General features: G+C 49.2%; 2 protein-coding genes across 2 annotated transcripts in view; both read left to right on the top strand.

The window, feature by feature from the left end:
• Positions 1 to 4,369: 4,369 nt before the first annotated feature.
• On the top strand, positions 4,370 to 12,797 carry LOC149339075 (uncharacterized). The gene is made up of 7 exons (XM_089550873.1): positions 4,370 to 4,383; positions 4,630 to 4,704; positions 4,814 to 4,872; positions 5,066 to 5,279; positions 8,825 to 9,092; positions 9,886 to 10,275; positions 12,771 to 12,797. Exons 1-7 carry the CDS (start codon positions 4,370 to 4,372, stop codon positions 12,795 to 12,797), a joined length of 1,047 nt encoding a protein of 348 aa, XP_089406999.1.
• A 204-nt stretch (positions 12,798 to 13,001) lies between these two features.
• The window catches only part of LOC149339074 (sperm-specific sodium:proton exchanger-like), a 30,347-nt gene continuing 16,907 nt past the window's right edge, over positions 13,002 to 26,441 (top strand). The window contains exons 1-10 of the mRNA XM_089550871.1: positions 13,002 to 13,088; positions 14,365 to 14,446; positions 14,531 to 14,715; positions 17,537 to 17,629; positions 17,699 to 17,793; positions 19,037 to 19,097; positions 19,385 to 19,867; positions 21,285 to 21,761; positions 23,629 to 23,724; positions 24,839 to 25,018. Of these exons, the coding sequence (XP_089406997.1) occupies positions 13,002 to 13,088; positions 14,365 to 14,446; positions 14,531 to 14,715; positions 17,537 to 17,629; positions 17,699 to 17,793; positions 19,037 to 19,097; positions 19,385 to 19,867; positions 21,285 to 21,761; positions 23,629 to 23,724; positions 24,839 to 25,018 (1,839 nt within the window). The remainder of the gene's footprint in view (positions 13,089 to 14,364; positions 14,447 to 14,530; positions 14,716 to 17,536; positions 17,630 to 17,698; positions 17,794 to 19,036; positions 19,098 to 19,384; positions 19,868 to 21,284; positions 21,762 to 23,628; positions 23,725 to 24,838; positions 25,019 to 26,441) is intronic.

Below are 26,441 nucleotides of genomic sequence, written 5' to 3'. Positions count from 1 at the left end.
CTCTCCTGACGCTCTGAGATGATGCTTAAGTTCTAGCGTGTGATACGAACCACAGGCGAAGATTTACGCAATGCAAGACGACGAGTGTTGTGCATGAAATAACGCTGTCATGTGGCAAGTCGTACGTCTTCAAGCGGAAGGTGCGTCAATGACATGTTGCGCGAGCATGCGAATTCTCTAGCAGCGAGAACAGATTGTAACCTTGCTGTTTACAGCGCCGATTGTGAAGATTGCTTTCCGGTGCTTAACCACACGCGCACCTCAAAGAAATATCCTAGCCAGCGTGAGCGCGCAATTTGGAAAGCTTCACTGTACGCAAGGAAAGCCTGTGTCAGCGCACCATCCCTCACTCGCTGCCCCATTTCCTCCAGCATAGGGGTGCACGAGCGTGAACACTAAGTGGAAAATAATCGGGCCCCGACACACACACACGCGCGCGTAAGACACCTCCTGGAACGCAATGCGGCGAACGGTTGCATTACAATTTTGATACGAAAATCTGGAAGGCATACAAAGAAGGTGCATATGTCGTCGTTTCGAATCTCTGTCGCAAGCCTCCAACTTGACTAGCATATGTAAGCCATGTGCAACAAGAGATAGTATGACACCACACGGAATGCTGCGTGACAAACGGTTGCGTCACAACTTTGGTACGAATGTCGGGAAAGCTGGCACCACATCGAGGTCGGCTAGTGGCAAGCATATATAGATGAGCGACCATGTATCTGTCCTCGCTTCGGCGAGCGTGGCTTCGGCCGCTTATCTGATTTTTTCAGCAGCGTCCGCTCCTGCGGACGCAGTTGTTGCTGCGACGCGCGTCTTTTCTTGCCTTTTTCTCTTTCCTCTGATCTCTTACCTCTCCTCTATATGCACGTGGCAGCGGTGGTGGCTTGGCTCGAGCCAGTAGCAGGCCCGTGCAATTTCCTTTTCATCCTTCTCTCAGTCACAACAACAACAACAACAACAACAACAACAACAACAACAACAACAACAACAACAACAACAACAACAACACGTATAGAACTGTCTGTAGTGGCAGTGCTCGGCTTGCTATATGAGTCGTAAACGGCCGTTCGATGACTTCATCCTCCTTTTCTTGCATTTTGAAGCGAAATCTACACTACTATAACTGGGACATATTTCGCCGTGAGCCTCCTGATGACCTTGAACCGACCTTGAGATAAGTCATGGCTAGTGTTGACATGCACATATACCTAACCATGTGTGGTCCACTTGGTGGACCCCCTTTGACCTCGACCTTTGACCCTGAATTTTGACCTTGCAAGTTGTCGGCAGAGGCATTAAGAAAGTCACGTGGTAATCACGTTGTGTCACGTGATTCAATTCACGGTTGTGACGTCAGGTATGGGGTATGTATAACCAGAGCTGTGCCTTTGACTTGGGCGCTATGGAGGAAGGAGGGCGCGCATAAGAATCCTTCTACGTGTGCAACCATCCACGTTCTCTTCGTCAGGTTGTGGTTAGTGGCGTCAAAATTTCAGTCTTTAGCATGGGCCTGGCCATCGATCACTCTTTGTCTCTATCAAGCCAATCAACGATGGCGAATAAGTGACTGTGCAGTGAGGGAGGGGTGGATTAAGAAGCAATAAAAGATGTGCCAAAGATAAACCATGTTGAATCATGCTTGTGTAGCTTTCGCTACGTGAAACTCGGTTGGGCAGAGTTGAACCGCAGCAATTTTTGTAATGGCTGGGATTTTCTGCACCATGTGCAAGTACACGCACAAACGTCGTTGGCTTTTCTAGTAATAATACAAGTAATGCTTGCGCATAAAAAATTACGCACCGTCTAAGCTCTGTTGCTTGACGCGTTAAAATGAGCGAAAGCGGGCCATGCTGCTGAGATGGCGCTGTTCAGCGGCGTAAGATGCGTGGACATCGCCGAATCAGGCGCGCCACCTTGCCGTCGCGCACAGACCTGTTTCAACGTGGCACACATGTTGAAACGCGTGCAGATCCGCCTCTCTTTGCGAATTGAGCTGCACACATCTCAAGCTCGTATTTACAATTCAATCAATTAATTAAATGCAGTTTATTTTCCAGAAACTAAGGCCCATGAACTAAGGAAACTAAGGACTATGAACTAAGGCCCAGGAGACCATCATATGTAAATAGCAGTTCACGGGATTACATTTAAAACAAATGGCACTAATAATTACAATATTGTAACAAGTTCATACAGGAATGCAGGCCATTAAAATACTACATATAATAGAATGAGTGGAACACCATACATCAAATTAAATTTCAAGAACAATACATCAAATCTTACGCAATCAGTTCGCAGAAGTGCAGTAGAAAAGTGAACACTAACCAAGTATAAAGAGAACACAGTAATTACAAGAAAACAGACCTCAAACCTCTCCGAGGCAATAGTGTGAATTTGCTTAGTATAAATGGTGCGCACTGTGGGAAAGATCGCGCTGTCCCACGTTCAACGTCGGGGCTTCTTTACAGTCGGCGGCGAACGACGCCACTTCTTGCTGGCGCTTTCGACTCCCTATAGCTGCGCCGCAGTCTTGCACATATAGAAATGCAAGGGCTTCTTGCGCTTATCAAGCTGGCCGGCCGTCAATGGTCCGACACGGCTAACGCCTGCGACTAATGCTCTACAACTTCGGATAGCGTGACACTATCCCAACTGTCCGGAGATAAGGGCAGATACAGAACACGTTATCTACTCGTGTCCTTTGTTCCCTTACCCTTCCCCTCCTTCCTGGAGTGCTTGACTCTGGAGGGCTTCCTGGAGTGCTTGAGTGCTTGGGAGATGATCAGCGGGCCTCAGCGGACCAAGCGCTTTCTTTCACGGGGCCTCAGTACTGGCCACAAACAAAATGTTTACGTGATAGCAATAAAGGCACCTGGTAGCTGGTCTCCAGAGAGCAGCCTTGGAGACAGGTGGGCCACCTAGGTCGCGTGACCTTGCGGCGTCATCACAACCTGCCCACCGGATATTGAGGAAACTGCCCACCATGGCAGGCGGCAATTAATTTAATGATTTTGCACTCGGGAAGAGCAACCTGGGACGCACACGGCCCACCACTAGGAGCACCTGCCATCGCAGGGCAGTGGCACACCACTGTCCTGCAGGAGGGGTATGAAGACTCCCATGGATTTATGAATGTAAAGTGTAGAATCCCCTTCTGCATATATGGCAATTGACCCATTACGCTATCGTGTCGCACCCTTAAGGCGGGGCTTAAGTGTCCCCTCCAGTTTTTTTCCTCCTCCTACGGCTTAGACACCCCTGAACAGCGATAAGATTGTCCTGGTAAGTAACTCCGCTGATTGCCTACAGCGCATGATTCAGCACTTAACTTGTCAGAGTGTACGACGGGGTGAGGAAAACCATACAATTACAGAAGCCATTGAAAAATGAGAAGGCTCCTGGCAACCACAATTTACCTTGCCCAATAGTTACTGCGGATCTTGGCCATGGGAAATAAATTTCAGGAGGATAAGAATGGTTTGGGGGTTATTTTGCAGGCACTCGCAAGTCAGTAAAAGCAGTCTGCCTACACGCTTCAGACATGAGACATATAGGTAACCGATGGTTCCTGCCAGCACTCACATATGAGGCTGAAACTGCTCACCAGCTAACAAAGCAACATTTAACTCGAAATTAAACAAGAGAGAGCTCAACATGCTACAGAGAAGGAATGAGGTCTTGTGCCAAGACACCGAAAGAAAGCAGCATGAAATAAAGAAGAAACTTGGGTCAGTGATATCATGCTGCTGAAGAAAAAAAAAATGCGGCGAAATGGATGTGGCCGAGACTTATTGCGCAGACTAGATAGACAGTAGTCGCACTGGACAGTGACAGAGTGCGTGCGAAAGGAAGGAGAGCGAGCGTGTAGCAGAGAGCGTGTAACGGTTGTCTTTGGGTGTTCGCCAGGCGAGAGGACAGAGCTGATTGGAGGTCAATGAGCGAGTCATTTACCCCAGGGACGATCTCGCTTAGATTGCAGTTAAAACAGCAGCCAACGAGAGACAGCACACAGCAAAGAGATGCGACACATCAGCTTCGTGTCGTGTCTCTCTGTTGTGTGCTGTCCCTCGTTGACTGCTGCTTTAATTGTAATACCAACCAACTTGCTCAGATCCAGAACATTCTGCTCACTTAGATTAAGAGGTTGATATGTGCGTAACAGCGTAAGGGGCGTCATCATCATCGCCACTGCGAACGCGTGCCGTCGGTAGGGCGAGCAAAAAATTGAAGAAGTAGAAGAAGAAGAAGTCGCGTAAGGGCGAGCGCCTCGCGAGCGCCTCGCGACCCCCACTGTTCGATCGCGTTCTTTCAGAAGCACCAGAAGCCCACTGCTGCGCTGGAACCAGCCTTCAAAAACGCCATGACCACCGTCAGGTAGGCAGCCAGGTCTTTCGAATCCGGCCGGTTCCCTCCCTTCGCGGAATGAGGCTAGGTCGGCGCGGGCGCCTCTGTCGTCACACAGTGCTCGGAGGTAATAGGTGGATCTAGCGAAGCTCTCCTTCTAGCGCCCAGCTCAGCGGTATCGTTTCACGCCGCCACCTTCGCGTTTCAACGTAATCACCGAATTGAGTACTTCGCTGTGAGTTCTTTTTATTCTTCTTGTCTCCCTTGTGCTCCCAGTACCACCCTGCGGCCGCCGAGATACAACATCGGTGAGGAGGTCAAGTTCGACGTGGTTGTCGGCAGCAGCCTGTTGTGAGTGAACATCTCCGGGCTTCTCGCCCCTTCTCCAGTGCGATGAGAGACAGCTGCTCTTTGTAATTCGTGTTAGGGCAGTCTTAACACGAGAAAAACTTATTTTCAGGGAGAACAGAGGCACGTCCAACGACTACCTAATCCTCTGTGCCGTCCTGGTCACCGCAGGTGAGTGTCAGTTTTCGTCCATTCATGAACAAATCTACGCCCAAAGCACACTGTGTGTGCATGGCTCGCTCGGGCATGCCATTGTGAACTGGCGGCCCTATTTGACACCCAGCGCTGTCTTGCTCAGCGGTGCGCCGCGGTGCCTAGCACCAGCTTGAATGGTTTTTATATCACCCTGTTCGAACTTGTGCAGTGGTGCTGAAGAAGGCGCAGCGGCGGATCCACTTTCCGTACACCCTGTTCATGTTCATCGCGGGCGTCGGATTCTCGTACAAGGACAAGTCGAACGAGAGCATCAACTCGCTCTCCATGTGGCTACGAAACATCAAGTTCCACGTGCTCATGGTGTTCGTGCCGGCGGCCACGGTCTACGCCACGCAGGGCATCAACCACTTCATCTTCCGAAGGTATACGCGCGCTCGCCGCTGCACGAGGCTGGTGCGTTGCGGCGCACGGCACCAGGTTCCGATCCCATGCACTGGGCACATTGCGGAGGAACCTCACCTGACGCGGCGGCGACCACCTTCTCTCCCCCCCCCCCCTTCCCATGCCCCCATATTCCCTCTACCCCTTCTCCTGGTCCCCAAGAGTGATGCCACTAACTGGCCAACATACGTCGGAAAGTGTATCACCCTCCCCCCCCCCCCCCCCCCCAAAAAAAAAAAAAAATGTAGTTTCACCACCACCACTACCACCAGTATGGCAGCATTCTTGTACCAACGCAGCTAAACACCAGGAGTGACGCAGCAAACCCCGGGTGACCTTGTTCACGAACGCAATATTGCGCAACTAGTCATCAGTACTGGAGCATTTCTTACACTGCGTTAAAACCCGGCTAATACTTCTGTTATTAAACCATCGATTCCGGCTGTCAACCGCTTTTAGACTAGAGAGCGCAAATGCAGCTGCAATGAACATGCTCTTCTATTTTCTCTGCCTGATACCTGATAAGCCCAAATGCATAACAGTAGCTGGATTACGCGTGTGTGCCGCAGTTTATGGCACGCGAACTTAAGCGCTAAGGTATGTACATCGATTATTAACAGTCCGATAACTCGCATCTTTCGTCGTGTTCGAGCACGAGGTGGATGGTTCGACTCCCGGTCGAGGAGGCTGCATCTAGGTAGAGGCGAAACGAAAAAGCCCACGGGTACCAAAATTTTCGTTGTGTATAAGAGAACCGTATAGTCTAAATTATTCCGGAGTCTTCCATTACGGCTGGTCTAAAGAAATCCAATTTGTTACGTAAAAACGTATTGTTTTCTAAAGCTGAAAAGCTCTTTCAAACCAGCCTTAAGTGGCAAACGAGCAAAGGGGACAGTGCTTTCACAGATCGCGAACAAAATAGGCTGAAATATTCACTTGTTTCGCTTCGTAGGCACTCGCATGTCATGTTACGGTAGGATATCCGCTTTTCATGCGAAAGACTTCGGTTAGAATCTCATGTGTGCGATATTGCTTTTAAGATATATTGTAGTCGGTTTACGCACAGTGCAAAACGAGCTTCAAGAAACCCTTTCGTGATTATAACTAGAAGGTAACCTGTGCCACTGTGACGGAGCTCGGCACTACACCGCTTGAGGTTCGGTTAGCTACGGGAAACGTTGGCTACGGGATATTCAGGATAACTTACGGCGGCACTCCACGCGGATTACGCCCTCATGCCTTGTTTAAAGGGTCAGCCGTTATTCATTCTCAATAAGTTGGTTGGTTAGTTTATCGGGCCTTAACGTCCCAAAGCAACTCAGGCTATGAGGGACGCTGTAGTGAAGGGCTCCGGAAATTTCGACCACCTGGGGATCTTTAACGTGCACTGACATCGCACAGCACACCGGCCACTAGAAGTGCATTGCATGCAAACGAGAGGTAAAAATCGGTAGGATCAGTGGGTCTGGCAGCGTCATATTGGCCATGCTGGTTGGTATTTGTAAGCTTGTAAGCCTTGACTACATTACTTCCCGGCACAAGCTGTTCTTTGCACCCCGACTGTAACTGTAGGTACATACCAAAATGCCGAAGAATAATTTAAATATAACTGCACCAGTTACTTCAGGCAGATACAGTCGTAGCACCAGAGCTGTACCGCGCCTTGCCTCCTCTTTTATGCCACGAGGGCGGCCACTTCGAGCTCTACGTTTGTATATATGTGGTGCGCTACCCAGTTTCGGCGTGCCATGTCACACAGAGGGCTACTCCTTGCAACAGCTGTGTAGACTTTTAGTTCCAGCGTTACTCCCAGCCGTTGCATAATGTGCCGCTTCAAAAACGCAATCACAGCTGCATTCAAATGTACTTGAGTTCCTCAAAGGCAATCGTGGTTCGGTCCGTCAACTGCGTTCATTGCAATGGTGCGTAATCGAGTGTCGATATCCGCTTCGCAGCAGGTGCTGGCAAAGGTCGTAGAAACCTTAAAGGGAAATTGCATAGGTTTTAGAAATCAACGAGCTTAAGATTGTCGAATGCGTGAAACGTTCAGGTAAAGCATCAGAAGTCTTTTTTGGGCTAGCTTTGAAGTAGTGACGTAATCGCCGATTAAAATCGCGGCGCCCGGCTTCTCCGCAGTACATAACGCAAAGTGGGGGGCACATGATGACGTCATCGAAGGTATCGATACATTTCCAACTCACAAACGCCTGCCTTGAAGGAAAAAAAACCACGCCACCGGAGGCAAATCCTGCCGATAGTTGTTTGGCAGCGTCCAACAAGGCACTGCAGGGTGTGGCTGACGACAGCGCTAATTTACAGTTAAACCTTCCGTGACGTCACACTAAACTTCTCCGCATTGCTGTGGTGCATTGAGGAGAAGCGCGAAATTCAGTCGTCGACTACGTCACCACTTCAGATGCAAGCGCGAAAACACTTGGCATGCATTGCTTACAGCCTGTATAGATTTGAATCCTTGGATATCACGAAATTCTCAAAAAGTGGTGCAGTTGCCCTTTAAGCACTTGCAGCGCTCAAGCTGCAAGTCTCTCGAGTGATTCCCGCTTTATGCAAGGTTCCTCCAGTGGCCGAAAACTCGGAACGTTCCATACGAGTCACTAACAGCTAGAGTGCCCCTCTTGAGTGAACCTTTGCGCGACTATCTAGGCTCACAACAGCGGTGGCCTTGTGGATTAAGCATCCGCCTCGCACGCAGGAAATGCGGGGTTCGATTCCCGGTGCCGGCAGTTGCCCACCGGTGGTACGAAGAATATAAGCTTTCCCCTGGCATGGTGCTGGGCTTTTGTGTGGTGAAATATGCTTTGAAAATAGTCATTGCCCCCTCCCCCTTGTGTAAAGAATAGCTTGTGTCATGGCACTCTTTCGCAAAATCAGTCATTGCGGCAATAAAATTTATCATCATCATCAGCTATCTATAGGCTCGAAAACCGTCTGAGCTTGGGAATCTTAATATTCACCTTCTCCGTCTAATGTCCTAGCGAGTAAGTAACTTTGTTTCACTGGCTGAATTCCTCTGTGCCATATTATTTCTAAAGGCCACCTCCGGCTGTCTGGTCGACCATACAGCTGCCGAGTGCAGAAGTGTTGTTTCAGGCAGAAACTTATCACTTTCGTGTCCGTACCGAAGGTCTCGGTAATTGCTGAGCAACAAAATGTCGTCTCCCAACCGAGCAACGCTTATTATCGCACTAAACGGGAAAGCTGGAGCCGCCGCGGTGGCTCAGTGGTTATGGTGCTCGGTTGCTGACCCAAAAGACGTGAGTTCGATCCCGGCCGCGGCGGTTGAATTTCTTTGGAGGAGAAATTCTAGAGGCCCGTGTACTGTGCGATGTCAGTGCGCGTTAAAGAACCAACCCCAGGTGGTCGAAATCTCCGGAGCCCTCCACTAGGGCGTCCCTCATAGCCTGAGTCGCTTTGGGACGTTAAACCCCATAAACCAAACCAACCAAACCGGGAAAGCTGGCATGGGCGACCCTACAGCCTGTGTGCGTATACGTACCACACGCAGGTGCCACCGCGAGATCACTGTGTTCTCGGTGGGCACGCTGGCCATCAGCACGGTGGTATCGGCGCTGTACGCCTACAGCTTCCTGGGCACCAAGGGCATCAACAACTGCCTGCTCTTCGGAATCCTGCTCTGCTCCTGCGAGCGGCTGCCCATCGCCGACCAGCTGCTCGAGGAAGGTCGCTACCCGATCCTCACGACCATGCTGCAGGCCGAGTCCATAGTCAACAACCTCTTCGTCTGGTCCGTCCTGGACACCGTCGAGACACGCGTACGTCGCCGCCGCCACGTCTCTGCCTCCAGCGGTGCTCTGAGGGAGGACTTCTAGTGGGCGATAGATTTCGGGCACAAGGGGTCGTTTGGCTCGGGTAAAAGAAAAAACGATTGGATAAAATTGAGCTCGCGCAGCTGTGCGCCTTATTAGTGCTCACGGCCTTTTTGTATACATCGTAACGCCCGTATGTATTAATATTTGTTAACGCACTGTGTACAAGAAACGACTGCTTGCATTAAAAAAAAATTCGAAGGATCCACTCCATCTGTTGCTGAGTTCCCGTATTAAGGCACATTCACCACGGCATTCAGTACGGCTGTGCCTTTTAATTCACTGAACAAATGTGCTTCACTCAGAGTTTTCTTTGACATTCGAAAAAGATTCTTCCCATGCTTCCTGGCAGTATGGCTTTGTCCACTTTATATCCAGTGTGTTCCAGGGACGGCAAGAGTGTTCGTAAAATATGTTATCGGAGCTGATTTTAATATTCCTGTGATCCCATCCTTCGTTGTTCTACCATTACCCCAAGGTGTACTTCTTGGCTGCATGTAGATTTTTGTATAGCGTTTCATGTCGAACCGAAAATAAAGCTATCCTTGTGCATTCACTGAAGCTGTGCTGTAGTGCTGTGACCTCAACACCTCCGAGGTGATTGATACAAATCAAGTTCCCTAGTGCTCAATCTGAAGCATTAGGGAGGAAACAGACCCGTTGGAGACTAAGTGTGGCGAGATTTCCTCACCGGGACCCTGCATGACGGCCGGTGCTGTCACCTGCTCGTCCCGTGCAGGAGGACAATAGTGTGACGACTGTGCTGAACCAACTGTTCGCCTCGCACCTGATGGGCGCCCTGGGTGGCGCCGCGATGGGCGCGCTGGCCATCTGGTCGCTGCGCCTGGCGCCCCAGAGCCAGAGCAGCAACACCTTCCTGCACATCGCCCTCACGTACGCCACCTTCTGCCTGCTCGAGGTGATGGGCACCTCTGGCGTCGACGGCGTGGTCGCTTTCACGCTGGTCACCACCTCGCACCGCCTGGTCGCCTGCACCGAGCTCGAGGGCCTGCTGCACAAGTACTGGTCGGCCATCTACGACGTGTCGGGCTTCCTGGCCCTCTTCATGTCCTCCCTGTACGCGGGAGAGCTGCTCTTCATCTTCGCCCGCCGCAGCATCCTCTCGCAGGCACGTCAGCTGCCGGCCCGTGTGGTGACGAAAGCCATCATCATCATCATCATCATCAGCCTGACTACACACTGCAGGGCAAAGGCCTCTCTCATGTCCTTCCAATTAAGGCTGTCCTTTGCCAGTTGCGGCCACCGTATCCCCGCAAACTTCTTAATCTCATCCCCGCCCACCTAACTTTCTGCCGCTCCCTGCTACGTTTGCCTTCTCTTGGAATACACTCCGTTACCCTTAAAGGGTCAGTCTACTCACCGAGATGAGTGTATAAATAATGGCATATTCTGTTAGTTGGCACCCTATAACATCAATAACGAGGGAACTGCTCCCGGTTTAGGTAGGAATTTATATTTTATTTTGGCGTTAAAAGTCGCGTAAAAATGCATGGTGGCGACCCCAAACGTTCATTTTGTTCAAGCAAGTGGTAGTCTTTTTTTGTAGAAGCATAAGTGAATATACTACGTACCGTTTCTATGCCCCAATGTCACAGAAACGTACGTTTTGTTCTAATAAACTGTAGAAGGCGTACCGTTCGCTTTTTCTGTAAATCACATGAATATTTATAGTTATACGTACGCTAAACACAGGCACATTCCCACTTTTAGTTCAGCGTATGCTAGCAGGGACGCAAAAATAAACTCAGGCTATAGTGGCGCCATCTGGTTCTCAGGACGGGAACCATTGCTGTAAACAAGCCGACTCTCCACTTAAGCCTAGAAGCGGCAGAATCGTCGCTCTATTATTAAAATAAAGCAAAGTTATCACTTATACGTTTTCTTATAGGCAAGATGAGACGAAGTGAAAGACCGGCACCCCATTTACGGCCAGTGAACGCACTGAAAAAGGCAGCAACAACGAGAATTAATTCCGAAGCGAGAGATCCGGCTTCGACGGGCGCCGCCATGTTTGCCGCCGCGCGGCGGAAATCCAGATGGTTGCCAGATGAGACTACCATCTCATACAGATGTGTTCCCACATCAATAAATTCTATTTGAAAATGTTCTACCGCACTTTTTGGCACCACACCTGGCTAAACGGTAATTTGAGTAAAGAGCTATCGGTTGCCACAAAGAAAATATGGCCGATAAAATTCAGTAGACTGACCCTTTAAGGACCAGCGGTTATCTTTCTTTCGGATTACTTGCTCTGCCCAAGCCCATTTCTTCCTCTTGATTTCGATACGATGTCATTAACCCGCGTTTGTTCCCTCACCCATTCCGTCCGCTTCCGATCTCTCCCGTAGCCATTCCATTTCAATCCAGGGAGTCATTCTTTTCGCGCAGTGTACTATCGGCAACAAAACGCGATCAAGAGAACTGAAGTTACGAAGCAAATTATTAGCTCCTAGAGAGGAAATACCGTGAGATTAACACTTCTAAAGGGCAATCTTCCCGCCTTCGAAACGAAATTACCCTTCGCATTATTGAGGTTTTTACCTGCTACAAGTTTATTTTTCTGTCGTGGTTCAACTATAGTGTTCTCTACTCTGCATGATTGTACTGTATTCTGCTCTATCATGCTCTGCGGTTCGTGAATGTCAGTTTACCAGTATCCATCAAGAGGAACGAAGATAACAGCTGTATCTTGCCTTCCTTGCTCAACACTTTCCCCAAGGCGTATTTCTTGGCTGCATGCATCTACATTTTTGTATTGCATTCAATGCCGAACCGAAAATAGTTATCCTTCTATATTCACAGTTTTGCTGTGCTATGAAGCATAAGCATGGAGGATATCGAACAGGGCTGAACATAAACTGAGGAAAAAGCGAGCTATGGAAAGGCAATTGTTAAGAGAAAGCAAGAGGGCAGAGTGGATCAGGGCGCAAACGCGAAGTCATGAAGACATGGGCATGAGCATGGCATGCAGTGCAAAGGCAAGATAACATGGGGCTGTTAAGATAACAGTGGATTCTAAGAGAAGGCAAACGTAGCCGGGGGTGGCAGAAAGCGAGGTGGGTGGGGCACAGGACAGGGTTAATTGGATCGATAGGTGGGAGGCCTTTGACCTGCAGTGGGCGCAGGTAGGCTTATGTCAATGCTGACTCTGCTGTAAGCTGCAATCATTCTAATCGAGGTTGTCAAGAATAGGTGTCCTGGTGGGCTAAACAGGAGCCTGGGTGGATTCAGTGGCATCTGTAAAATATAGAAAATGGGTGACGTGTCGCGCTTGACGGTTTGGGAGTGCAGCGGCCCAGCTCTTTCATGTGAAAGCGGCAGGAGAAGGAAGGAGGTGCGGTGATTGCTGGACGCGAGAAGTACGATAGTACATGCGTTTGGTCTCAGGATAACTGCCAATTATTTATTGTGCAAAATCGCCCTTTGGCAAAAATTAAAGGACCACAGCATCATAGGCTTCACGGCAGGAAATCGTAGGCCAGTCAATAACCGACCTAATAAAACACCTTGTTATTAGGCTAGCTTTGAAAACACTGAGCAACAAATACCCACTCCACTCTTATCTCTGCATCAAGTTCCTAGCTTAAAGATTATTTGGCCCAGCATGACTTACCAGATGACGAGGTGTGACACCTTGCTGGTGGGCCCGAAGTAAGATGTTCGCACTTCAAGAGGACTGGCGCCATAAGGGAAGGTGATGACGCCTTCTTGCAGGTGGCGGTGGCATACGGCGTGCGCACCCTGGCGCGGCTGTTCTCGGTGGTGGCGCTGTTCCCCATCATCGAGCAGTTCGGCTACCCGGTGTCGTGGCGCCAGGCCCTCGTCACCGTCTGGATGGGGCTCAAGGGTCCGCTCAACATCACCGTCGTCACCTTCCTGTACCACCACCAGTCGACCATCAACGTGGAGTACGTCGGCAATGTGAGCACCCGTATCCACCTGCCGGACAATGAAAGAGCGACGAGCAGGAGCGCTGGCGAGTGACCTTGATTATACGGGCTCTGTGGGGGCTCTTGGAAATGCGGACTAGACAGAGCACTCTCTCTTCGTACTGGGAAATGTCCGGAACTGTTTTTGCCGGCACCTTTAGGCTACGACGACTATCCTTTCTGTGCGTATACGGCTCTGACGATTAGCAAACAACCGTAGTATTTCTTCCTATATATCGTCTTGTTGCTTTATCTGTACTACTATGCAGATTCTCAGCAAGTGGCTGTAGAACACTTCTTTATGAACACGACGTAATACTTACGAAGTATAGCGAAGAAAGTGACGAAACGTGTGACGAAAATCGCACGTTCATCACGAGTAATTACTCCACTCCACACACTACTCGCTCTACACATGCTGCCGTCCTGGTAAGCTTAGCTGGTAGCTGAAATGTGCTGGTCCCGGGTTCGAGCTCTAGGTAAGAGCGAATTTTTCTTCAATTTAGAAGTTTCCGAGAAAGCTGCATAGCCTTGCTTTCTAACCATATTGCTGTGCTTGGGTGAACGCGGATCGGTAATTACTGCCCTATATAAAATTGGAAGAACAGCAGCAGGGGATGCGTTTCTTTTTTACGGTAGGGGGGGGGGGGGGGGGGGGGGAATGGGTGCATGTGGCACTTCGATCTTGTGCAGGTGAAGTCTCCGGGCGTTAGCGTCATCTATAAGGTGTTCGCAAACGAAGGATGTGTAGATTACTGTTCGTGTGTCGGAACTGCGGGTGTGCCACGCAAGCATCGTACTGATTGAGCGCAGTCTCTTTTGGCGAGCTGCGTTGTTGGTCTAAAGGAGTAGGGTTCGTGTCACCCCTCCGGGCTTTGCACTCAATTTACAGAAATTTTACAGCCATAAGACAGATTGAACTAAAATACACACAGCTGCCGCTGAGCAAGCAAGGGAAGGGAAATTAGGTGCTCGTTACGACATACACATGAAGGATGCCAACAACCTCCGAAATCGAGGTGCACAGGGGAATGTTTCTTTTTAATTTGCGGTATTGATCAATGAGAATGGCGCAATTAATTAATCGCTAAGAGATAATTCGGATCCGGTGGGATCAGAACCCACGACCTCCTAATTTCGCCTCCCTTGCTCTGTTAAACTCGTCACGCGATATAGTGTGTAGGTGCCCCAGTATTGCCAGTATCTATAGCCACACCCAGATCCAGTCGCATTTCTTTTCGGCCTTTGCCGTTTCTTCTTTATTGCAGACGTTCCTCCACATCGTCTGCGACATCCTCCTAGGCCAGCTCGTAAACGTTGCTTTCCTCGAGTTCATCTTCAAGATTTTCGGTAAGCCAAGTTACGACCGTCCCCAAAATGATTTCGAGACGGTGGCCACACACACGCTCTCCGCGCTTGTCGTAAACGCTGCAGGAATCCTGGAGGTGTCCGAGATCGAGCAGCGCACGATGTCCAGCGCCGTGGCCTACCTGCGCGACCAGGTGGTGGGCTCCAGCCGGATTCAGGAGGCCGACTCGTACTTCCGGCCGGTCGACTGGAAATGGGTGCTGCGCCACACGTTCATCGAGAACCCGTTCGCCTCGGCGCCGAAACCATGGGTAATCCACACCCTAACCACGACTACACATACATGGGTGTAAAAAGGGAGTAAACTGCCCTCTAGAGCCCTCCCTTTTAGGGGCAGAGTATTCTGTCCAAGCCCCGGAGCCTAGATTTCGATCCCTAAATGTGCGAAATGCTTACTCTTCGCAACGAAGGTATATATTGCCACTGCAAAACCGGAGTAACTTGATTCAGTTAGCAATGGGAGGAGGCCTTTAAATGCGACGCCGGAGTCCTTCAGGTTAGCAAAAAGAGAAAATTGAAACCTCGGTTGCAATCTTCCTAATGGTAATAGAACTTCGCATGCTTTGAAGAGGGAATTAGTTTCAGTTGACAACCATAAGTATTCCGTATTCTTATTGATGGAAATCTACTGCAGGGCTTAAACAGCACACCCTGCGCCGTAAAGAAAGTGTGCTAGAGGACAGTTTACTTCCTTTTTACTTATTTTGCCCAGCTTTGGCCTGAGAGGGCGGCGCAAACTATGCTGTGTTTCGCGGAAAAGAAAATTAGCGAGTTGGGAAAATTTTTAGACCACAATTCAATGCACTTTCATCTGTAATGCGCGTGTTTGCTCGGAAACACATCGTTTTCAAACCTGAGCAAAAGTTCGGCTTGTTAGGGTTGATCCAAATACCGGAACGTCTACAGATTTTTATTTTAAAAACTGAGAGATAGGTCTGCGCAATACGCATTTGAAAGCTCGCTCGTTGAGTTCACTTTCCAGCGTTGCACATTTATAGTGCTGCCGCTCGCATTCCTAATGCAGTTAATACAGACGCCGTTTGTGTATTTTATGACGTAGAAGAAGTTAACGTGCTTTCGGAGACGATACCACGCGCAGAGGCACTATTCTATAAATTTGCAACGCAGGAAAGTTAACAGAACGAACTTTCAAACGCGCATTTTTGATGCTTGATATTTCGGATCGCACTGCTGATTAACAAAATTTTAAAGCTTGGCTCGTTTCCGATGTTTCCGGCTTTAAATTTCGCAATATAATCTTGCCCCTGAAATCAATAATAAAAAAGGTCTTCAGTTAGTTTGAACTAATCAATCGTCTTAGTATTATGTTCTATCAAGCACATAATGTCCGCCTTCCTGCCCGATCCACCTGCTCAGACCACCCCGATGTATGTCACAGTTAAGAAAAAATTACCCTGTATACATTCAAACCTCGGTGGAGAGGGGAGGGTGTCCTATAAGCGTAGAGAAAAAGCTTTGCAGGCGTATGTCCAACAGCTATTTCTTTTATGATTTTCGTTTATGCTCTGTGCGACAGGTTTTTACGCCTTCAAAACCTTGCAATAACACTGCTGACGCATGTGTAAGTACAGTCAGGCTGGAATGAAGCGCGAACAGCGCTCGTGAACAAAACCAAATACTTTTAAAGGTGGGAAACGGCGCAAGAAAATGAGGACGGGAAGAAGGGGACATGGACAAGCGTTGATTAACAACTGATTGCTTTATTCGAGCGCTTTGAAATATATAACAGGAAAGAAAGATATGGCTCGAAAGATACATGAGCGACACTAAAACGTATCACATAATCACGCGTCTTGAACGTATAACAGAGTGGCAAATAGTAACGGGTCAAAGGAATAAAAACAATACAAAAAGCAGTACAAAGCCGTCCTAGCCTCCAAGGTACCTGATTTATTGTTTTATTGTTAGTGTAAGATTTATTTAAGGTATTGATTTATTGTTTTTTGTGCGTTACCGAAGGTGTGCTGACGCAAGTGTCTCCTTCTTGACGTATATGGAGCGCTTGAAATATCTCGCTTGTGCGCGCGTCTCTGCATGTTCCTATAGTTTGTCATGTTAACGAATGGCTTGCAGCCTTCGCATTGGCTTGCAGCCTTCGCATTTGCGGCATTGAATTACAAGACTGCTGCGTAACCTTATTCCCGACCTCGCTTTTTTTTTCTTGTTTTGAGCTGTTTCCTACCTTTTAAGTTATGCGCCGACTAGCCCAACAACAAGCTTAATACGAATGTAAGAAAGAGAAAGATACTTTACCTGTGTATTTTCAGCTGGAGCGCTCAACAAGTCTGATAATGTTTCCGGGTAAAGGATCTACAAAGAGAATACTCATACCGGTTTTAAAGGACTATCTCGCTGCAAAGTGCGAAAGGGTAAGGGCATATGAGTGTTTGCGTTTCATTACATTGTGCCACATACGTGACACAATGTAATGATGTACCACATACGTGGCACAATGCAATTCCAATCGAAATCAGTGGAGTTTTCTGGCTGCTTTGGGTAAGAAGCTGGTTTGGACAATGCAAGCAACTGGATAGGCTGCTCAGAGCGCCTCTTGATGACAATTACGCTGCAGGACCAATTCGCTTTTTTTTTAAACTGCCGTAAAAGACACACGCGCTCTATAATGTACGCGGGATATCGCAAGGATATGTGCGTCGCATATAGGACCACGATGGAGATGCCACAGTGCTGATTTTTTTCTTTTCCTTGCAAAATGAACAAAAATTAAACTTTTACAGTGCTGCCATTGTTGCCAGGGTGCTTGGAGCTTTGTCAAGCTGCTATTGTGCAGCTTTTTCTCCTACCCCCTTTTTCGCCATGTATATTTTATTTTGGTGAAAATAAAATTGATTTAATTGATTGATTGGTTGATTGATTGATTGATTGAGTGATTGATTGATTGATTGATTGATTGATTGATTGATTGATTGATTGATTGATTGATTGATTGATTGATTGATTGATTGATTGATTGATTGATTGATTGATTGATTGTCGATCGATCTGACTTTCGAATGTTGGCCGAGCATTCCAACTGCTTGCGATTCGCAGTTCAAGATTTCCGGGAGAAGCAGGCTGAGCCCACGGGAGGTGCAGCTCAGGGCGGAGACCTTCGCGGTTGAAAACGTGCTGAGGATGGAGCAGGTGAGCGACGTCCGAGTGTAGCTCCCTGCCGGGGGGTTCAAGCTGCGGGCGCTCGCTCCACTGGCGCAGGTGAGCTACTCGCGCCAGTACCGGGAAGGGATGATCCAGAAGAGCACCATGATGACGCTCCTGGCCGCTCTGCAGTACCCGTTCGACAAGAAAGTGTGAGCGCTCTTCTTCGACCAGAGGAACCACGCTGGGCTGGCTGTAAACTGAGTGGCGCGCTGTGGTAGTGCGTTCACAAAAGATTGTGCAGCTTTGGCAAAACCACCTAGACTAGTTTAGGTGGTTCTGGCTTTGGGCATTATCAAGTACAGAGTGAGGGCTGTTGGTCGCAGAACTGTTCAGGAGCTACACTCTAAAATGGGAGTAACAAGGGAATAGGTTGTCCTCTGGCTCAATAGGGAGTGCTTACTCTCTTTTTATTCCTTTCTGTTTAGAGCGTACGCCCGGAACAGCAATAAAAACCATAACATGCCAAGTGAGACGAGAGAGCAGTGATGGTGCTGTTTCCTGCAGTTGTACACAATAAACAACTGAGAGTCATGTGCGTTGGTTGCTGTGCGTGTGCACAGCAAGCGACAGGTGAATACGAGGAATAGGTACTTGGAAGACGATAAGCTAGAATGCAAATTACAGTAATTTGGGGAACTAAAGAAGTGGGTTTAAGAACAGAGCTGACAACGGGAGTTCAACATTCAGAATTTGGGTTGCGAATTGCTTTTAGAAAAGAATTATTCAGTAATCTGCAGTTGTTTATACAGTATATCAAATTGTTTCCTTATCGCTAACGAGAAAGCATCGCACTATAGCTTGCGCAGCGATCGTCGATGCTCAGTGTCTGACAGCTGTGCGCAGCTTGAGCACTATTCTTGGATCTTGCTGCGTATTATTCGATAGGAAAGCACACCTTATTCGGTGCACTGGCACATACAAAGATAAGGACAAAGGGACGAATAGCGAAATGCGTGTAGCGAGCGGTACGCTTTCATTATACAGGGTTGTTTCTTGTTCTCTGCAGAGCTGAATCTGCAATAGCTGTACCCGAAAGCAGCCTGAAATGTTTAAAGCCCCTAAAGACGAATCTTGGTCACGGACCCTCGTGACCTCCAAGGAGAGGCCTCAAACTACTTTTTTTGGTCAAACCTTCCATATCCCAACGTACAACGTACCGCCCTCTTAGCAGTGTCCTCAGGTAGACCTCATGCCTTTTTAGAAATAATTTTCTCCGATTCTTCTCATGGCTTCTTAGAGAACAATATTCCCGAGTGTTCGAGGGAAAAATGGGAATAACGGCCTGCTGATGAAGGTGCGATTTCGTGACAGAAGCAGAGTCTGGCCTCCATCTTACGCCCCTGCATAGTGGATGCAGCTAACTTCTTCCTTCTCTGACACTGCTTTGCGCAGGTATATGGGCGCGGACACCATCGAATCGCTCATCGACATTCCAGAGTGGATCAAATGGACGGTGAGGACCATCGCACGTTTAGCTGCAGTGACCGGTGCCTCTGGTAGTGGTTCCTCTACCAAAGGCTAACTGACTCTTTTGTATGCATGTACAGTTGAACCTCGTTATAACGAAGTAATAGATATAACGACAGAATGACTATTCCTCTTGCAAGCTCGGTCAACGCGGGCTATAACGAAGCTATGGCTGTAACGAAGTAATCGCAGGAATCGTTCAACTTCGTTATTAAGAGGCTCGACTGTATAGCAGGAGAGTTGAGCCGTCCCCTTTCGTTCGGGGCCTCGCAGAAGGAGCGCCTGTCGGTGTCGAGCTTCGGCGAGGACCTGATGGACGACACCGAGTCCTTCCAGAGCCAGCTGGAGCGCAACCTGCAGGAGCGCGTCATCGACATGTTCGAGCACAAGTACTACGAGCTGGTCATCACCAGCACGGCGCTCACCTTCCTCACGTGCCTGCTGGGAATGCTGCTGAACACGCCGCTGCCGCCCAAGCCGCGCTCGGACGCCATCCTCGTCCTCGAGGGCACCTACATAATCCTCTTCGCCGCCGAGATCACCACCATGATAACAGCCTACGGCCACCGGTTCGTGCGGCTCGACAACTACAACAAGCTGGACCTGGTGCTGGTGGCCACGTGCATCTTCGTCTTCGTCGTCCAGTTCACCATCTACTTCTTCGTCCCGGCCCAGTACCAGCACCAGGCCATCCCCACGGCTATCTTCATCCTCGCCGTGTCGGTGCGGCTGGTACACGCCGTCAAGTACATTGAGGTACTCTACTGGAACAATAAGTTCGCACGAAATTCCAGCTTTGACGCCGCAGAACTTTCAGTACCAAGCATCATGTAGTTGATGCTTGTTGCCTTAAGTTGCAGCGGTACGCTCAAAATGTCTCACTCAGACGCCGGCACCGCATGCCTCGCAATAAATGTTACGGCATGTTTCTGTCTGAATCTCGCCGTGACGCCCGTCTATTGCCACAGCCTGGGCCCTCTCGTGATTCCAGCCTATCAGTAAATTGCTTCTAATGGAGATATGAGTTACTTATGTGTTCCTCCTTCCAAGAATACAGGTACAGGAAGCAAGATCTTAGAAAGTGGCTTCATGCCTTAATGTCCCAAAGCGACTCAGGCTACGAGGAACGCCTTATATTGGAGGGCTGCGGACAGTTATCGACCACTTGGGGTACTTAACGTCACTGACATCGCACAGTACACAGGCCTGTAGCATTTCGCCTCCATCGATATGACTGCCGCGGCCGGATTCGAACCTGCGTCTTTCGGGCCAGCCGCAAAGCACCATAACCACTAAGCCACCACGGCGACTGTTTAGTCAACGCGGTTAAATATACTCAAGCGAATGCCCAAGTCGAAATTTGAAGTTAACAGTAGGTTATATAGGGTTTCCTTTCAATAGAACGCGATAAATGTAATACTTGCTGTTTGTAAGTTGCGGTGAGCTAGTTTTTTAAGAAAAACAAAACTAATCGTGCTAGTAAAATGTCGGCACTGTTGCGCAAGAAACACGTTCTAGAAGCCATACTACACGTGACCCTCACAGCTGAGTTCATCGTCATCATCACCAGCCGGACTACGCCCTCTGCAGGGCAAAGGCCTGTCATATGTTTCTCCAATTAAACTTTTCCTTTCCAGCTGTGAACACCGTATACCACCGCAAACTTCTTAATCTCATCCACCCACCTAACTTTTTGTAAGCCAAAAAAAAATGCCATAAAAAATGCGGGCCATAAAAAATGCCTAAGGAACCTGTCAAAATCAAGCGCTGTTGCAGGAAACGGACCAGCTGTATGACAAAACTATAGCTAAGATTTATGGCACATGTGTCGCGAGTGAACTGAGTACGGCATACGAGTACAGAACATTCCTGCGACATAGTCGGGGGCGGAAGTTTGTGGACCATGTGCTTCGTATACGAGGCCGATAGTTCTGTTATCGGCCGCCGGCTGGAGACCACGCTTGTAGAGGTTGTGAAAGAACAGATTTTGACAAGTTTGGCCCCTAACCGGTGGTCAGTAACATAGCTGTGAGGCTTCGTTTCCGAGGCACGCGGTCCAGAGACTTTTGTCCCCGACTGCAGGTGAGTGTCAACGAGCAACTATAGGTGCAACAGAACGAGTCGCAGCCGGCGAATCGTGCTTCACCAGCTTTCGCTGTCTCGGTGACCGCAGCTGGTGCAGGACTGGCTGCTGGAGGTGCTGCACCGGTACCTGGACAAGGTGATCTACGCGGCGTACGAGACCTCGCTGGCCATCATCACGGGCGAGGAAGAGGTGCAGCAGAACGTGTGGAACACGGTCAAGCCGGCCGACCTGGCGCTGGACGTGCGCAGCCGGGCCACCAACAACCGGCTCATCGTGCTGCGCAACCTGGTGGAGATCCAGTCGCGGTTCCCGGGCATCGCGGTGGCCTTCAAGAGCCGCCAGGCGGCGCAGACCATCCTCAACGACGTGGCCGCGCACGTGGCCGAGATGCAGCGCGACGGCTTCTTCACCGAGGAGCAGCACCGCGAGCTGTACCAGATGCTCAAGGACAAGATGATGGGCATCATTTGCGCGCCCAACGGCCTGCCGGCCAGCTACAAGCCCATCGCCGTGCTCCGGGTCATCCCCTGGATCGGCTCGGACAGCGTGCGGCAGTTCCTCGCCGTAAGTGTGCGGCGCTGATGGCTGAGACTTGCGCTTGTTGGCACCTCCCGTACAGGGGCAGGCGCTGTACGGTTTCGCTGGCACACAGACAAAAAACTCCACTGTCCTCCCCAATCCCACCTATTTCCCACAACCCAAACCATTTTCCAACTTCCCATTCCTATAGCCCATCCCACCCCTCTACTTCCTAGGGGAGATTAGGGGAGTCTCCCCGGGCCCGCTCCTCCGGCGGTGGGTCGCTGTAGTAGAGCTTCCCTATTTTCTTTCCACCTTAGGGTGGAAAAATCTGAATTGCACACGGGCCAAATCTTTTATATTACTATTGGGCTTACACCCGCGATACAGCAGTGGTGCGGGAGAAGCAAATTTTCTTATTCATTTTTTACGCCTCAGCTACAATTTGTCCTGCTGCCTGTGCTCCCCGTAACTTTCGTGCGTAAAAGCGATACTGAGGCGAAACATGGACGTAACTCAGAAATGGCTGAGATATTAACCAGCACGCACTTCTCCCCAAGCTTTAGTGACAATGAGCAGCTATTTCGGAAGCAAACGCTTGGTGTACAGCCCCCGTCAAATGTATACAGCCCAGGGGTTTGCTTGTGACCCGGGCCTGCAGCATGCCTCGTTATACATCCTCAGCCACCGTATATCGTAGCCACGTTGTCAATCCTCCTAAGCTTTGTACTACTAGATATGCCAGGGAGCCTCGCTGAACAGCTTAGAAGTAAACCCCTTGGGCTGTATACTTTTGAAGGGGGCTGTACGTATACGCAAAGAAAATGAGCAAATGTTTTCATGGGGTGGAAAGCCATACTGCAAAAAAAAATTGGCTGTGGCTTAGCTTGGTTAAGCCTGGTAATTGCGAAGCAATACGTGCTTCTGCTATTGTACCGCTTGTGGTGATGCTCTGGTTATGCTTATTCTAGTATGGCTATGGTGATACTCTTGGCTGCCGCTGTTCCGGAGTTTCTTGGGCACGTCGCTCCCGTTTGGCTGCGTTCCGACGTTCCGAACTAGTAGTGCTGGAACGAGATGCACATTCCACACTGTCGGCCAAACGTATAACTTCCTCACTTGCTTCTGCCGTTGATTCTGCTGCCGCAGACGCTGAGCGTTTTTTTCGCCTGCCTGCATCTTGAGCTTGTCGCTTGGAAAGCCGTTCTTCTCGTTCTTCTTCTGTCTCCGTAGCTCGCTGATGCTTTCTCTTTGCAACCTGCCGAAGCGTATAGGCTGGAGGCGGCATCTCATTGGCTTGACGAGAAGAGCGCAGTCAGGCCGCGGCCGTGGCTATGCGCCGCGCAAGGCAACGGCGTGAGATGGGGCCCCGTTTTTAAGCAGATTGTATGACGTCACATAGCGCGCAGCGCCCCTGGTGAGAGGAGCGGGAGTCAGGCCACGGCCGTGGCTATGCGCCGCGCAAGGCGACGGTGTGAGATGGGGCCCCGTTTTTACACAGATGGTATGACGTCACATAGCGCGCAGCGCCCCTGGTAAGAGGAGCGGGAGTCAGGCCGTGGCTATGCGCCGCGCAAGGCGACGGCGTGAGATGGGGCCCCGTTTTTACACAGACGGTATGACGTCATGCAGCGAGGTCACGCGAAAGGTCAAGCGTGGCTATGCGGCCGCGGCACGGGCTGAGGTAGTAGCGAAAGTAGTATTGCTTCGCAATAAAAAAAAATGGTTCTTGCTCTTCTGCTGTTCCAGTAAAAAACATCAATGTGCTGTGCGATGTCAGCGCTCGTTGAGCAACCCCAGGTCGTCTAATTTAGTCCGGAGCCCTCCGATACGGCTTCACAGCCATCGTGTCGTTTCCGGACGTCACGTGTACCCCACAAATTACAAAATGAAATTTCTTCGACTCTTCCAGATGCAGCTCAGACCAGTGGCATTCGGGGCAGGCGAGGTGATCGTAGACAAAGGCTGCGAAAGCCCGATCCTAATTACATACTCGGGTATCGTCAAGGTGAGCCGCTGTCCTTTTCGCTTCCAAGATAAATTTTAAACGCCCAGTGCGTATTATCGGAGAAACGTCGCGTCGCTCTCTTCGCCTGCTTTTAGCTTGTTCCTCAACTTTAATATCATTTTCTTCCGTTTTCACTTGTACGGCTTGAGTGACATTGCAAGTTGAGCAGTTTTCAGGCACCCACAACTGCTGTTACTTTGATGTAGATGAAGTCATCGTTAGCTCAGCGAAGAGCACGGAGCAAGACCATTTCTTGCTCCGTGGCGAAGAGCTAGCACAGCCTCAGTATGCTTCCTGCATGGGTGCCGACGGGGATACTGAACTACAGGAATACCCCTGTGAAGAAGTTACATATGGGATTCCTGAGAAATATTCATCGCATAAAAATTTTAGCACGCAGAATGGGAGTGGTTTCCTGTGCAGTAAAACCGGAACGGGAAAAAAAATGTTTTAATGCACTAGCATCACACTTGTCACACCAAAGCCCCGCGATGGCCGGAGTCACAAAATTCTCTGACTGGTCTATACAGGCCACGTGACCTAGCGACTTACCGCAACCTGCCCTGCTGGGCCACCCTGATTGGTCGTGAGAGGTCACGGGACCATGTGACGTCATCGCAACCCCCCCCCCCCCCGGGTTGTGAGCAACCTAGTTTCTAAACTGTTAAGAAATAAATGAAATGAATTGAAAATCGCAATAAAAATATCAGACAAAAATGTCACATATGCAAATGTCGGTACCGTCACAGCTTAGCGGATACCTGCTACTGCTGCTATGATGTCCAAATATATTCGGTTTTTGGAGCGATAATTGCAAAGAAACTGACACAAACACATACAGAAGTGGCAACAGAAGCGGCGACAAATGTGAAATCTTAAAGCATTCCAATCTTAAGGCAACTTAGCGTCCCCATAGTTTTTTTGTTTGTTTTTTTCTTGCCACAGCCCTCACCGGGACTCGGCGTGCATGCGGTGTATTAGCGGTGGTCGTAACCGCATATTATGTAGACAGGGAGGATTTGTGGCGTGTTATCGGGGCGTTTTATGCTGCGTCTGCTGCATTTGAGATGTGTGGGTGGTGACGGCTGAAATGACAAACGGCCGAGCGTCGCAGGTGGAGGGCGAGGTGGAGTACCGCGAGGACGGCGCGCTGCCCAACTCGTCGTCGGCGCTGTTCTTCTTCAGCGACGAGTACTTCGAGGACTACCTGGGCGCGCCCGTCACACTCGGCACCCTCGGCCTGGTCACCGACGAGCCCAGCGCCACGCGAGCCTCCACCGAGACTGCGGTTAATGTGAGACTCTGCAGGCTATGATACAGCATTGCTTGAGCGCCGCACCTATTTTTCCAGGATAAATCGATGGGAAAATACGGCACACACTTTGAAACGAGGAAGTCTCAAATGCTACCAAACAATAATATTTTAAAAATGTTTGATCTGAGGTTGACTATCCTTGAAAATTAGTTGCTCTTAGGAACTTAACGACTCGAGAGAGAGAGAGAGGAATTTTAATGAGAGGAAAAGTGGAGAGGTAGGCCGGTGGTAATATGGACCTGTCCTGCTACTTGACACAAGGCAAAGGGAAGGAGAAGAAAGGGAAAGTGCGAATGAAGGTTTATGATGGCATAATACAATGAGGCGCGATATTAGTCATCGTCATCAGCCTGACTACGCCCACTGCAGGGCAAGGAATCTGCCATATCTCACCGAGTAACCCTGTCATGAGCCCCCTGCGGCCTCCCAATCCCTGCAAACTTCTTAATCTCATCCGCCCGCCTAATTTTCTGTCGCCCCCTGCTACGCTTGCCTTCTATTGGAATCCACTCCGTTGCCCTTAAGGACCATCGATTATCTTGCTTTCGCATTACATGCCCTGCTCAAGCCCATTTCTTCCTTTTGATTTCGACTAGGATGTAATTAACCCGCGTTTGTTCCCTCACCCACTCCGCCCTCTTCCGATCTCTTAACATTACACCTATCATTTTTCTTTCCATAGCTCGCTGCGTTGTCTAATTCTTTGATAATGCTTTGCAGTGACTTAGCAAAGCAATGTCATCAGCGAATCGCAGATTACTTAGGTATGCTCCATTAACTCTTATCCCCAACTGTTCCCATTTAGGGATAAGAGTTAATGGAACTAACTATGGTAAACAAGCACTTAACTTCCTTATACCTAATGTTCTAAACAGCTACGAATCTAACCAGCTGAGCATGTATAACCTCCGACCACATGATTTAAAAGTGTACTTTGTAAATAATATTCCATAACTTCTTTTCATATATTGTAGTTTGTGTATGTATCGGTGTCCTTTTCCCCTTTGTAATCAACCCAGCAGTGTATAACTTTCAAATGCATTTGTTCAGTTTTAATTGTTTTTTTCTTGTTTCAAACTACATCTCTGTGTACCCATCAGTTCAATCGTAAATATTATAAATTCTTTCTACAGTGTGCTCGTTTCCGATCTGCCACCGTTGTATGCATGTGTTTATTTTATTATTTTGTAATGGCTCTTAGATGAGCCACAGGCATTTTCAAGCTATTTTCTTTAGCTTTTGGCCTGTGGCTCATCCTAAAGACTGTATGCACATTTGTAAAATAAAATAAAATAAATAAAATAAAATAAATTTGACGCCCAAAAGAATGGAGCTCTGGTTAAACCTGGAGAATTGTGAAGGCAACATCTGCGTGTAGCCATATATTTTTGCGTGAGCTACA

The sequence above is a fragment of the Amblyomma mixtum genome, chromosome 6, assembly GCF_055824585.1.
Source record: "Amblyomma mixtum isolate Tamu chromosome 6, ASM5582458v1, whole genome shotgun sequence".
NCBI lineage: Eukaryota > Metazoa > Arthropoda > Arachnida > Ixodida > Ixodidae > Amblyomma > Amblyomma mixtum.
This window is presented reverse-complemented; position numbering and strand designations above follow the sequence as displayed.